Here is a 14960-nt window from a genome sequence, read left to right on the forward strand (position 1 = left end):
AGTCTCATGCGACCTTCCAAAATCCTTCTGTTTACCATTGGCATCTGACAAATTTTCTACCAAGCTTCAGACTTTTTAATGAACACTGAAACTCTACAGAATTTGCATTTTAAAATGTAATGAAATTACATTTAGGCGTGGTCAAGAAGCTCCATTTCTGAGCAATCCATTAGAAAATTCAAGGTTTATCAGCAATCTCTAAAAAGTTACATTTTGAAAACAAAGTTTTTAAATGTTGTATACAAGAAAGAGGTAAACATTTCTTTAAAATAGAAGAAAAAAACATGGAAAATTTATTTCTTTGCTACCTGTGAAAAGAATAGTAGTGGTCAGTATTATGAAGCTTTATGCCTGAAAGACTGAGAGGATTGGTAGTGAAATACAGAACCTCAGTCATGGGACATGAATTCAAGTAGGAATAGGGTTAGTAGTGACAGAAAGTCATTACTGTGTCATTGCAGTGTGCTAATGTTCAGAGATTCATTGGTGGCTTGAGTCCAATTACTAGCACACAAGAGGTCACATTACAAAATGCACCATCAAAACTGGCAGAGGCAGACCCAGTTCTACTCTTTGTAACATGCTGCTACATTGCCATATCCAAAGATATCCATTCAAATTTGTGTCAAGACTCAGAGCCAGTGTGGTTAACCAGTCAAGCTCCACACTCCACAGATTGATGAAGAGAGGACATCTGAAACCATTGATTCAATAATTCAATTTGTAATTGTAGTTGTTGCAAATTTCCCTATTTAAATTACATAAACTACACAGCACCAAGCTTTTACAGCCTGCAGAGGCAGTGCCTGGTGGCTGGGAGGGTGAGGGTTAAGCTGTCCCTGGGCAGAGTAGCTCATACAGGCTCTTGGTTTCTTTGCAAGAAAACAATGCTCAGCTGAAGCTGATTACTCTGCCAGGCTACAGCATCACCTCCTTCTTTCAAGGTTTGGAGTGATTTAGCACTGATGGAAAGCCAAATTGTGCAGAGCCTTGAGTGAACTCAGAAGAGGCTTTTGTTTTGCTAGACTAGAAGTACATGAGTTGTTTTGATTCTCCTGGACTTACCTGAGCAAGTTCAGAAATCTCTGAGAATTGGAAAAGAGCAAAAAAGATTATTACACCAAGCGAAAAATTAGTAAATGGTCCATTGCAGCTGATATGTTTTCTTAAATATATTCTAAATTGAAAAGCATGAAAAATGTCATGAAAAGGAAGAACCTGGATTTCTGATACAAAATAACAGTAGATGTTCTCAGAAAAATTACTCTCCTGACTACTAGCTAGAAAGGGACACTAAGACGCTAGATTGTGATAAATCTTTTAATGCACAAAAGATTTACAATGGAATTATTATTACTTTACAGGGAAAGTTCTTAGTCTTACCTAAGTGTGTATATGTAATGTAGAAAGTCTCGTATATAATTATAATAATATAGATAACATATCATATATTGTGTGTGTGTATAAAAATATATGAGTACCTTTTACACTTGGTTGAACAGATTTCAAGTAGGCATTAGAGAAAACAATAAGTGAAGTATTCAATATTTGGCAGAGATCCCTAGAGACTTAGGCCTACTACACTAGTAGCTGTGTCACACTGACAAAAGCTATTTCATGTTTTTCAGCTCTGCCTGAAGGAATATAAAAATAATAGAGGTCCATTGGTGGTTGTGTTGGCAAGCAAAAAATTAGCTTGGCCTAATTGGCCAGTGCTGAATGTGACACAAAAGCCTATTTTCAAGGGAGGTGAGAATATGTGAAGCAAAACAAGTAATAAATAGAAAGTTGGGAGGATGATTATTTTTAAAGAGAAGGCAATAATTCTATTTAGTATTTCAAGAACATTTTAAAGATATTTATACTATCAGTATTTTAACATACTAAAGTTGTGTTGTCTAATGGAACTAAATATATGGAAGAAGAACCAGGATGTTTTTAAGTTGGAAGGTGTGCCAATGGGCAAAAGCAAACCTGCATTGTAGTCTGGGAACTTTACAGAATCACCAAGGTTGGAAGAGACCTTCAAGACCATCTAGTCTGACCATCAACCTGGCACCACTGTAACCACCCCTAAACCGTATCCCCAAATGCCACATCCAGACACTACCCAAACACTTCCACAGATGGTGACTCTACCACCTCCCTGGGCAACTTATTCCAATGTCCAACCACTCTTTCAGCAATTTTTTTTTTTGATATCTAATCTGAACCTCCCACAGTGCAATGTGAGGCCATTTCCTCTCACCCTTTCACTTGAGACATGGCAGAAGAGGCCAACCCCCATCTGGCTACCACTTCCTTTCAGGTAGTTGTAGAGAGAAATGAGGTCCCCTCTGAGCCTCCTCTCTCTAGACTAAGCAACCCCAGCTCCCTCAGCCCCTCCTCATAAGACTTGTGCTCCAGCCCCTTCACGAGCTTCTTTGTTCCATCTCTGACTTGCTCCAGCACCTCAATGTCATTCCTGAATTGAGAGGCTAAGAACTGGACACAGGACTTGAGGTGTAGCTTCACCAGTGCCAAGTACAGATAGACAATCCTTTCCCTGCTGGCCACACTGTTTCTGATACAAGCCAAGATGCCACTGGCCTTCTTGGCAACCTGGGCACAAGCTGGCTCGTTTTCAGCCAGCTGTAACCACCAGGTGCAAGTCCTTTCCTGCTGGGCGACTTTCCAGCCACTCTGCCCCTAGCCTGTAGCTCTGCATGGGATTGTTGTGACCCAAGGGCAGGACCCTGCACTTGGCATTGTTGAACCACACTCCTTGCATACATACTCCTTTGATCAAGTGCCCCAGTGCCCTGAAGTCCATTTCGATTGCTTCAGGACTCATTTCTTCAATCTCATCACTACGGACCTGACAACTAATAGAGGCTAATAGTCAGAGGGTTGTAACAGATCAGGGAGTTTCCAAGTAAAATCCCTTACCCAGGCCCCAAGGAGGCAGCAGACCTCCCTGTGGGATGGGTCCTGCTGAAAAAAAAGCAGGAGTTGCAAATTTGCTGGGAATCATCCCTAGATCTTGATCTGCCCATTAGAGTGCTGAACAGCATGAAGGCCAGCAGTGGTGAAAACCTCTTGTCAGTCAGAGTTTTACTTGAACATGGGAGCAGCTGGATTTGATTCCCAGGTGAAATCAGCTCACAGATCTCAGTGCTGTGCCCAGTAGCTGTCACAAAAAGAGGCATGGCTGTCCTTGCAAACTTTCACAGTGCTTTTTAGTGTTAATGTGATTTATACTTGGAGCAGTTTTACCTGATGGCTAATATATACTCAAGAGAAATTTAGGAATGGATTGGCAGATAAATGCTTTATTTTGAATTTGCTGCTATTTAGCACAAGTATTGCAACTAAAAGGAAAAAGGTAGAAGAAATAAATGACATAAAATTTTCAGCAATATTTCTGGGATGAGCACTGGAATATACCTAATCACACAACTAATAGGAAAACTCTCTCTCCACTGGAACATCAAAACATACCCCTGGGCTTCAGAAAGTGTGTTTGAATCTGCACCAAAATTGTGCTTCACAGCTCAATCCTAATTTTAGTCACAATGCTGAAAAGCTTTACCAAATAGCACGTTCCTAGAATGACACAGAATTGTGTGGGATTGTCGTCTTCCATGTGCTCATGAGGTGTCTGAGGGAACAGAGAGTGCCCATGAACCAAGGCCAGGTGGGGGAGATTAGATGGGTGGTATTTAGCAGTTGCCTTTGGAACCATTTCCCAGGAAGAATGTGTCAAACTCTTGCCCATCCTGCTGGGAATCGATGGAGCCTGGAACTGGGCTCTCTTTACAGCAACCCTTGGTGTAGTCAGTACATCTCACACTGCTCCTGTTTACCACCAGCACTGCGGTGTCTTTGTTCAGTCATTACTGGGCACCATGGCCAGACCCTCACTTGAAGGCATTGCTCATCTTTTACCTCTAACCTTTGATGTGAAGAATGGCTGGAGATGGTCCTGCTTTTGAAGGTGAGGCCTTTTATAGCCAGATGTTCATGTTGCTTCCGGTTAATGTCTCACACAGGAACTGATAGAAATTCTTTATACTCTATTTTATTTGCATCCATTTATTTAAAATACTGAGTCTTTGGGATTGGTGTGCATTCATCCTGGTTCATATTTGTTCATTTCTCCATGAGATATAAAACATTGTCTCTTAACATTATATTGCTTTTTAATCCAGTTCTCCCAAGAAAGAATTTTCTGAAAGAACAAAGTGGGAAGAAAAAAACACCACAAAAGGAAAAAGTCATATCCATAGGACAAACAAAGATTCATTCCTTTTAACCTAAATGCTGGTACAAATCTAGGGGTGAGTTTTCTTTGTCTGGCTGGCACAGGTGCTGGCTGAGCTATGCCATTTCACTGATTATTTTGTACAAATTATGTGATGACAGTCATCAAAACACCCGTGCTATGCCAGAAGCCCAACAGCTCCTTTTCCTCTGTCAGTGATAGATATCTGGGAAGCAAGGCAAATTTTATCAGCTCCCACTAATAAAGATTTGGACAGAGAAATAGCAAGAGTAAGAAATCATGCATTAACAGGGTGAGTAATAATGGCTCACTGTCCAAGTTGGGATCAGAAATATAAGCTATCCTGAACTGGTCTATACCTCTTCTTAGAAAACTGTGCGCAGGTCTTGTTTTCCCGCAAATAGTGTAAAAAAAAATTAGTGGAGATTCCAAAAAGGGCAAAAAGTATGATCAAATATAGGGAGCAGATTCTGTATGAACACAGTAGGACTTGTCAGCCTAGGAAAGAGATAAGGTAAGTAGGTATGAAAACAAGAGGCAGGAGGAGGCTGGCTACAGAATATCACCAGATGCTTTTTTGAATACAAGAACCTGGCTGGGGGCATCACACGGAAGAAGGATCTGCAGCCAGAACAGTCAAAAGGACACTGACCAAGGAACTACAAAACAGTGTTGTGAATGCCAGAAACGTGCATGAATTTAAAGGGTCAAAATAAAGCCCATGGAAGTCCAACCCACCAAGAATCACTAATTACAAAAAAAAATATTGTAGCTCTGGTACTTCTTCAGTTATTTGTAAGTGGTTGAAGGATGGAATGATATTCATTCAATGATATTATCATGTATAGTTAGCTGATTCTTTTCCCTATATGTTTGTTTGCTTCAGGTTCAATTTTGGAGACTGAATATTAGGGTAGATGAAGTTTCAGTCTGAACTATTATTGGCATTTTTTTGTTGATTTATAAGCTATGAAAGAGCTGGACAGTTCATCCTATATATGTGTTTCTGTGTGGGTGCATGCTCTGACAAAAGAACTGTTAGAAAATTAGGTCCTAACTAAGTAATACAAGTCATTGATTTTTAGCAGCAAAGACCTTGGAACATTTTCTCTTTGTGAAGTAAACCAGAATTACAGGAGCAAAGATCAAATTGTCTTTTTTTTTTTCTCTCTCTTAGTTACTTTTGGCTTTACTTATAATAGGATGAAAAAAATTGTATGTCTGCATCAGACCCCAGAAAATACAAAGTATTTGAGTAACAGTGGAAAAGTATATTCTTCCTGTAAGCATTTGTACCATTTTATGAAATATCATCTAGCCAGGCGTTTATTCTCTGTCCATCACCATGGTATCTTAAAGACTTAAAATTTTAAAGTAATACAACAAAATAATAAATTAATTCAATGTTTACCTGATATCATATTCTTGGGATAAAGATGATTTTAAGAAATTAAGTCATTTTTACTTACATCTGACTCATTCTTTCAAAGCTGGTTCATTTCACATGCACATACAGAAGTGTTTTTAAAACAGAATTAGCTCCCAAACAGCAACTTAGATACTTTTCAAATTATAACTCTACAGGCTGACTCCTTAAGGCAACACAGTTGAAATGCTTATTTAGAAATTCCACTTAAAATTATTACCAGTAGCAATTTATATTATCTGTTGTTGGATGTAATGTTGAAATAAATGGCTAATTAGTGTCAACTTGCCAGCATTTAGTTACCAAGCAGCTTGCAGGCTCTAGGGAACAGCTTTATAACCATCTACAGCACTCTCTTTAGACAAGAACCCCATTTAGCAATTGTCACATGTAATTTGACATGCCTGTAGTATTGCTTTATCCATAGAACTTCTTTTTGTACTCGCAGAATGGTTAGTTTCTATATTTCTAGTAATGGTCTTTTTTTAAGTGATCTCCAAGTTAAAGTGGTTAACTGATATTTTCTCCCTTGCAATATATCTGCTTAGTCCCAGAGCTAGTCTACTACTTCTGAAGGCAGTTAATTGAGATTGGTTTATTCATATGCCCATGAGAGCCCAAAGGCAGGGCTTAAGCAGTCACTCATCCCTTGCAGAGTGTGTGGCAGTCTAGCTGATAAATTTTATTGCTGACATACAGTCCTCCATCCAGTAAACTAAGCAAAAAATCCCACCGAATAAGATGGCAGATCTCTCAGGAGAGCATCTCCATCACAAAAACCACTGCTGGAAGACTCAATTCTGAGTTACTCCATAATGGGACGTGAGCTCTACATCACTTTAAACAAAAATGGGGTTTGGAAGCACAAGCTTCCACTGCAGAGATGTTCTGCAGTGATTGTCACAGTGTCAGTGTCACCTTCGGTCAGGACATGGCTTGGGCAATGGCAGGACCGCATAGACTGAGAGCTCCTGCACTTGCCACAGAATTCGGGTTCTGTGTGAAGGGTTGTGCAAACCTTTGCCTACAAACTCTAAAGAAGGCACATTTTCACCTGTGTGTGTGGGTGATGGCCAGTGTATTGTGAGAACCACCATGATTTAGGGAACACTTGGAAAGGCAGCTTGCAAGTTTTACATCAAGAACAGTTTTACTGCTATGTTGCTTTTCTTATCAATATGAAGTGTTGGATCCATTCAGAAACATTCTCTTTTTCCTAAAAACAAACATGCTTATTTCTGCTTCTGAAGTCTGGGGGAAAAAACCAAACAGAAATGCCACCTCAGTAGTATGTCTCTGACTGTAATGCTGCTGTTGGGAGTCAGCTGAGCTGTACCTCTGGTAGCTTAAAAATCCCCCATGCAGCATGGACCAGAGATCATACTTCTGTGATGATTTGCTCAGGAACAGGTAGGATATTAAGTTTTCCTATTCAGTGAGGGAGAGATGACAACAAAAGATATCTTTTACCTCTTTGAATTTAATATTTTATGGTAAATGAAGACAGAAGGAATTTGGTTATCTGAAACTTGGTCTGGATTGCAAGAAGCTGGGAGTGTTTCCTTGATCAAGCCTAAAAGCTTTTGCTTTTAACAAAGCAAAAGTTCCTGTGTTTTGACCTCCGAGTACTAAAGTCCTACCTGTGCAAATCTGTTTAAGTGAAAACCCTGGTGCACATACAAACAAAACAAAACAAAAACACAACCTCCCTCCCCCTCAAATCCCCTGACTTTTGTTAGAAATTCTGTATTTCAGGAACTGCTAACCCAGCCAGGTGCAGGGGCACTAGTTTAATTCTCTTGCACAGCAGGCTGGAAAACCCAGGGAGCACTACCACTTTTGAGAAGCAGATGTGGTTTTCATCATTCATGAATGATGATTCTGGCCAGCGCTTGAAGGAACATTTGTGGGCCCAGAGGGGACCATGTCCATCACTATTAGGCAGAAGAGAGGGCTATTGCAGCAGAGGGCCCTGCACAGCAGTAAAAGCATCCAGGAAGATTATTTGCAATTCCATGCAGAATCTTCCTAGGCTGGAATAAAATTTGAAGTAATCTGTGTAATGTTGTTCTGCATCTCACACAACCAGCAATCTTTTGCATTAGTAGAAATTGTTTTTCCAAAATCGTTAGGCTATTTTCAGAGCTGGCCAAAAACAGGACAGTAAGGCTGCAGATTCCTCATGGTTATTGTTTGTTAATGTCAGAGAGGATGGGAATGTCTTTTCCTGCCTACTCTCCTATACCGGGATGTAAGCGTGTGCCCAAGTGGGTGGCTGGCAGCCTAAACTCATGGGCCAATGAGCAACTGTATAATCTTCTCACCAGAGCAGCCTCAGAAGAGGAAAGAGCCATTAGCTGAGGCAGGAGATAAGAGCAGATGCATCATCATCCCACCCAAGTGGATAAAGAGCCAACCCTGCACAGAGCAAGCGAGCAGCTGGAGGGCAGGAGGATAGCCCTGGCCCTGGGATGGCAGGGCACTGTTCTTTTCATCAACTCCAGTGCAAAAATCTTGATCTCTGCCTGGATGACCTGCTAAATCTACTGGGAAGTGTCATTTGTCTCCCACACATGAAGGAATATGAGCTGTGCTGGCTTCTACAAAGATTGTTTAGTTTCCATGGATCTCATACTATTTCAGTTATTCTTTGATCATAAATTGCCTTGCTTTTAAAATAAGTATTACCAAGTTAATTTTAATGTCTATCTATTTTACAACTCCATTATTTTCTGACATGTTTTACATGTTCGAAAACAAAAAATGTTACTAGCCTTCCTTTTCAGCAAACAATATGGGAGCAGACAACAGACATCAATCAATGTAATAATTCTTTAAAGAATGTAAATTAATTCGAACGAGGTGGAGGAGGGCATATGTACCTGTAACACGCATTTTAAAATGTTTCAGCAGTTGCATTTGGTTTTAATGGCGTTTACGCCCTCTAGTGTCAGAAAGCCTTATCGTAGCGAGGGTTTTTTTATCCTTTACTGTGTCTGCCAGTCTCAGCCTTGAGTATTTAGGCTTGGCAAAAATGCAAATGCTGGATTTATTCTTCCTATATATGTCCTCCAATTCTGCAGATTTGGTACAGAGGTCACTTGGGGTTGTTTTGACCCAAAGTGAGCTATTTCAAATACTAATTTCTGATGTAACAGACACAAAATAAATTACAAATTCTGTCATTATTTTGACATCCACAATACACTTATTTTTCAATTGGAAAAAAAAAGTTACTCCTGTGTTAAAACAAACAAACAAGCAAAGAGGAGTTAAATAAGCAGCATTGTCCTTCTCATTTTTTAAGATTATTAAAGAAAATACATTGTCTCTCACATCAAGGAAAAATGCCCAAAACGTATGATTAATTTCAGTTATAATTTGGACCTTTGACTTACGAAATATTTCATCTTACAGCCATCAAAAACTGGGTTTCATTAGATTCAGGAATAAGATGAATAGCTGATGATGCCACAAATAGAGCCTGTGTTGCCTGAGATTTCTTGAATTATGGGTATGCAACATCAGATATATTCCACTCATCAGTTAGAAAAGCAGTAGTATGTTGGCAAGTGGATGTCCATGGGTGAGATCTGACATGGCAATGCTGAGATTACTGGCTGGGCATTAGTAACCCTAAATGCATTTGTGTTTCCCAAGATCCTGCAAGAGCTCCATCTTCTGTGTGTGATTCAAGCTGCATTTCATTCCCCCCAGTCTATCATGGAAAGTGCTACATCACACCCACGTTACTCACATCAACACTCTGAAAGATCCACTATTTGCAAAATGAAGGAATCCACTGGCTTGCTGTCTTGTCTTGCAGTAAGGAGTTAAATATGCAAAAATTATCTGTCACCTGATGAATACAAACAACTGAGACAAACATACATGCCTTTAAATCCATCCATCCATCCATCCATCCATCCATCCATCCATCCATCCATCCATCCCTGTACAGTGTCACTTAGTGAACAGATATCCATGGACTGCAAGCAACAGCCCATCTGGCCTGTCTGGACTACATCTAGTAAAACCTAAGCATTAGTTTGATATGTTGTTTCTCACTTGTAATTTGATAAAACTTGATTGACACATCTAGTTTGTAATAGCCTTTTCTCTTCCCTTTCTTAGGGCTACTGAAGTAGAATGCACCTGACTGATATCAGGGATCAGTATGAAGCCTCTTTTTCTTCATTCATCCAGCACATAAAATATTGGGATGACACTTCTGACATTACAAAATTAGATTGTCAGTACAAATCATGAATGCCCAAAGACTGGCTTGAGCTTTGGCTACAATAATAGACATATGCAGAACAGACGATATAGAAAGCTATGGAAAGACCACAATTAGGGAAAAAAAAACAAATGAAGGAGAATATGTTTGCAGTTCCAGCCTGAGGAAAAGGGAGACAAGCAGAGTAGCACTAGATAAAACCTTAAAATAGTTCTCTTTTGAAAAGGGAGTCCGTGAAAATTGCTTAATAAGATTCTACATTTGTTGTGTCTCTATGGCTGAAGAAATCAGATTTTCTGCAGAATTTAGAATTTGTTTTAGAGGTCAAGTATGAATTTTCCACCTTGAAATAGTAACACCTCGAAGCTTCCCTGCCATCTGAAAATGGAGTTACAATGTTTTTTTAGTTTAGAGCTTCCAAAGGTTAAAACAATTGCAGTTAGGGTTATAGAAGGAATTTTCCCTTCATTTTATGTCCTCCATTTTCATTGTTGGTGTTCAGTGACATATGAGGTATAATTAAAGTTAATGTTTAATCCAGGAGGAGGAACTTCAGTAACAATTCTGACTACACACTAGACTAAAATCTGTGTCACCGTCCCAGAGGAGGGCAAGGCTAACCAGGGTAAATGTAGCAAAACCTCTGTTTTGTCACAAAAGTAACCAAATATGTTTCTCTCCCTGTGAGAATTGGGAAGACTAATTTCTTTGAAGTAATTTTTTCTGACCATAATTTTATTTAAACATCTCCAACACAGTGGTTAGCAGCAGAAGAAAACCCAATTATGTAAGAATTATTAATGATGTGAAAGGTATTACTAGCACTAAATAACAGACAAGCAGAATTACCTTTGGAAAATGTCACTGTATTGAAACTGATGCAAACTAAGAAAGAAAAGTAACCAAAAGCAAGTTATTTTAAAGTAAGCAGTATATGCATCTGCATGACATTTTGTCCAGAAGGTAAGAAAAACATTGCAAAGTACCTTCTTGTGTCAAACAATCTTAAATTTTTTATTTCACTCTGTAACACTAAAACATTTTGAAAAGACATCTGCTTATGTCACTGGTTAGGTCCACACATAAATACAGAAATGCTAGAGATAGATGAGCTTGTGGTTCCTGTCACAACTCCTAAAGCTTCAGTCTGCTCTTGATTCATATAATTATAGTGTCACATTATCAGCAGGATGAACTATATCCCTGAGCAATTTCAAGCCAAATTAATTAGAGCTAGCAATGCCGTCTGTCCACAGCTGCCATCAGTGACAATGTAAGCTTATGGAGGTCCAGCAGTTCAGCATTTCAAGTTATGAGCATCTAAACATAGGTTTAGGAATCTCATTTAAGAGATCTAATTTAAGAGCTCTAGCACTGGGCATGTGTAAATTTTGCATTTCAAAATCCGGTTGTGTCAGGTTTCTGTTGACACAGTTTGATGCAAGATATGAAAATACTTGGATTGTATCTGTAACAATGAAGTAAAACTAATGAATACTGTAAAGGAGAAATGTTTACCAGTGATTTGATCCTAGGAGTTCTCCACAAAGCCCACCACCCTGGCCCTATGCCCACTGCTTTTTCTATTCTGCCTGGAAAAAAAATGGGGTTAGTGAGGTGTTGGGGATCCCATTTGTCAAAGAGACCTTGAAAGGTCATTTTTCCACTTCCTTGCCCAAAGAAAAGAAAAGTGGGGCATGCATACTGTTGATAGTCAGCTCTGGCTTTAGGAAGAATAAGCACCAAAAATGTCTGTGTTGTAGGGTGCAAATGTTGATGTGAATGAAAGCATGATTCTCTTTCTGGTATTTTTCCAGTTTTTAGTTATCTTTAATTAAGACCACCTATATTATTTATTTAAAAGATGGATTCTATTAAATTATGTATTTTTCATGCAATCCTGCATGTCGCAAAATGAGAAACTAATAGCATTCAAATTCTGGGGGGGGGGCGGTATTGGCAGAAATATTGATTATATTATTCATGTGAATATTTTATCTTGGACATGCTTGGTAAAGCAACCAAATATTTATTTAACACAACATAATCTGTGTCAATAGTCTAAGACTTGGTCATCTGTATTATATCTGCCTGGATGACGATTTATTTGAATATTTATGTTCAACACTTTCCTCATATCTTACGAAATACAAACCATTCATCTTCACCTCCTTTTGACATGAGCTGAGCTCTCATTGCTAGAAGGTGTCCTCTAGCTTCATATAGTTTCTCCATCATCCCATATCCTCACCCTTTTAGCCACTCCTTGTGATTAGGTACACAATTCGGACACTGACTTGAAGACTTCTTCCCTCTTCTCTTTTATTTTTCCAGCTCCTACTAAACAGACAGGTTTTGTTTTCCAGATAGTATTTTCTAAATACTGTCCCTCCTGCAGTTTTACTTCTTTCCTTGTGTTAAGAGTTTATAAATTTTTTGTAATAGGGAATGTGCTATCTCTCTGTTCACAAGCATACTAAAGTCACAAGCTAAAATCAATGTTTAATAATAACTTAAAACCAAATGGTACTTGAAAGTAATTCATCTTTTTATTAAACTCTGTAGTATGTAATTACATGCTTCTCCCCTACAGAATATAGCAAAATGCAAAGAGCTAATAGCTCTTAATAAGTTTTCACTGGAGTGCCTTTACATACATCAGTAGTACTTTGTTCTTACTTGCTGGACAAAACAATATCCAACATCATAAAGAAAGGTGGTAACTTTAGTAATTCTGAGCACTGCCAGGATGGCAGTTACAATTTATTTGGTTGCTTGCTTGTGGCTTGAGTTTTTCATGTTTGCTTTCACCTAGACCATAGAAGGGACATCTGGAGCTCAGCTACTCCAGCTTCTCATGTCAACAACAAGAAGTTAGGTCAGCCATGCTTCTGTCCGGCCAAGATGAAAAAATACAATGATAGAAAGTCCATGATCTCCTGGGAAACCTGTTGCAAAAATGTGTCACCCTGCTAAATGAAAGTACTATATCAGCTTAAGTGAGACAACAGATTATTCAGTTTAGCATCTAATTTGCCAAGTGTTCTCTCTCAGATCTTGCCAGTGAAACCGATGAGTTCTTTCAACAAGTGAACAGTGTAAGACTGAACTTCAACACTGATTTTTTTTTTTTCTTAGCAAGGTCATTCTCTCTCCATTGCAATCCAGGCAGCCAGGGAAGAGTATAGCAGGTAAAATGTGATGTACCTGCCCAGTTTGATAGACAGGAGACCCAAAATTTTTTTCAAATTAAAATTATTTGTGCACAACAATGGGCATGCTGCATATATAAGCATATGTGTATAAAGCATTATCTATATGTAAGTATTATTTGCAAGAGAAGTAAAAGCTATTGTGCAATTAATTCATTGTGAAATTAAATAATTAGAAGAGATTTTGTCTTTACTAAGCCTTTTGTTTTCTTTAACCCAGGTATGGTGATATGGTGCCAAAGACAATAGCTGGCAAGATTTTTGGTTCAATATGCTCCCTGAGTGGGGTCTTGGTCATTGCTCTGCCAGTTCCTGTAATTGTCTCCAACTTCAGCCGTATATACCACCAGAATCAACGAGCAGACAAGCGCAGGGCACAGAAGGTGAGCTTCTAATTTTTCATCCTTATGTTGTTGAACAATAGATAAATATGATTTTCTATATGTTGTGTGTAATTATAGTGCATATTTCTTAGCAAGAGGACCACTATATGTATGTGCTACATGCCTAACCCACATCCTAGATGCAAATACTGTCTTATTTTTAGTGAGGAAAAAAAACCCAACACAAACCAAAGGTGGTTCATTTGTCTTTTTTGTCAAAATGTACAGGCCTATTATTTTGGTAATTCATCCTACTTGTTAGACTAGATCTAGTATTTTTAGGCAATAGCTGCAGTCTCACCCACTGAAGATTTGTCTGCATTTTTTCAGGCAGACTTTCTTTCTACCACAATGTTCTGAGGAAAAAAAAAAAAAAACAACAAAACAACCAACCAAACAAGCAAAACCCCCAAACCTAATAATGATTTCTAACATCTCTGCTAACAGATTGCTTCACTAATCCAGGTTTAGTTTAAGTTCCAGATTCAGTCTCTGAGGGAATCTGATTGTTGGGCAACTTGTCTCTTCAGCTCTGTTTTGTTTAAAAGGCTTCAGATAAACAGCTCAATCAGGTAAAAATGAAAGTAAAAGTCTGTTTTTCCAGCTACCTTGATTTGCTGAGTCTCTCACTAAAATATCCACTCAATCTACAAGAAGACTGTTTCCTTCCCTGACACATATGGACAAGGTCAGGGGCTGGGAAGAGAAGTTTTTATCAGGAGTGATGCAGCCAAGCCTGGACAGTCACTTTCATCTCCACATCACTGCCAATGCACTAGTTCCAATCCACTTCTCTGAATTCTGAAGTGCCAGGCAGCTCAGAGAACATCCATTGTCACCTGAAGCCATGTTCTGGGAGCTGAGATCCCTTCTTTCCACTCCTCTGCGGATGGCAGTCAGAAGGCTTTGGATGCCACACAGGTTGCATGATTGTCAAGGCTGGGGTGTCACCACTTGGGCTTTTTGTGGACCCATGGCCTCTCTTGAGAGGTCCTGAGTCTACAGTGGTCTCAGGAGAGCAGGATCATTGCTGGGGGAAGCGTGCAGGCAGACCGTGCCTGGGGACTGCATATATAGACCAGGGAGCACAGGCAGTTGCAGGCTGCATCTGCTTCATATCGACAACAGCACCAGGGTCAAAGATAAAAAATGTTTGTGTGTTTCTTTCTGGCCACCTTTTTGACTGATTTCTTCATTACAAAAAAATAAAAACAGTGAAATAAATGTATGCATTCTCAGAATATCTTAAAATCAGGAGGAACAAAGGTACATGGCCAAGAAAGTCATAGGCCCAGGAGGAAGATACAGCACCCTTCAATGGCCACATCTTGGAAAAATGCTGTCAGATGAGGAAAATGGCTATAAAAAGAAACCAGGCATATCACAAGAATTTCATACCTCTCTAGAAACCTGATCTAAAATATAGGCTACTTCA

General features: G+C 39.1%; 1 protein-coding gene across 3 annotated transcripts in view; it reads left to right on the top strand.

Annotated features, from left to right (window-relative positions):
* The window catches only part of KCND2 (potassium voltage-gated channel subfamily D member 2), a 265328-nt gene that overhangs the window by 231945 nt on the left and 18423 nt on the right, over window positions 1-14960 (top strand). For all 3 annotated transcript variants that reach the window (XM_032106898.1, XM_032106897.1, XM_032106899.1), the window contains exon 3: window positions 13363-13525. In XM_032106898.1, the coding sequence (XP_031962789.1) occupies window positions 13363-13525 (163 nt within the window). The remainder of the gene's footprint in view (window positions 1-13362; window positions 13526-14960) is intronic.

This window comes from Corvus moneduloides, chromosome 4 (genome assembly GCF_009650955.1).
Source record: "Corvus moneduloides isolate bCorMon1 chromosome 4, bCorMon1.pri, whole genome shotgun sequence".
In the NCBI taxonomy this organism is placed as follows: Eukaryota; Metazoa; Chordata; class Aves; order Passeriformes; family Corvidae; genus Corvus; species Corvus moneduloides.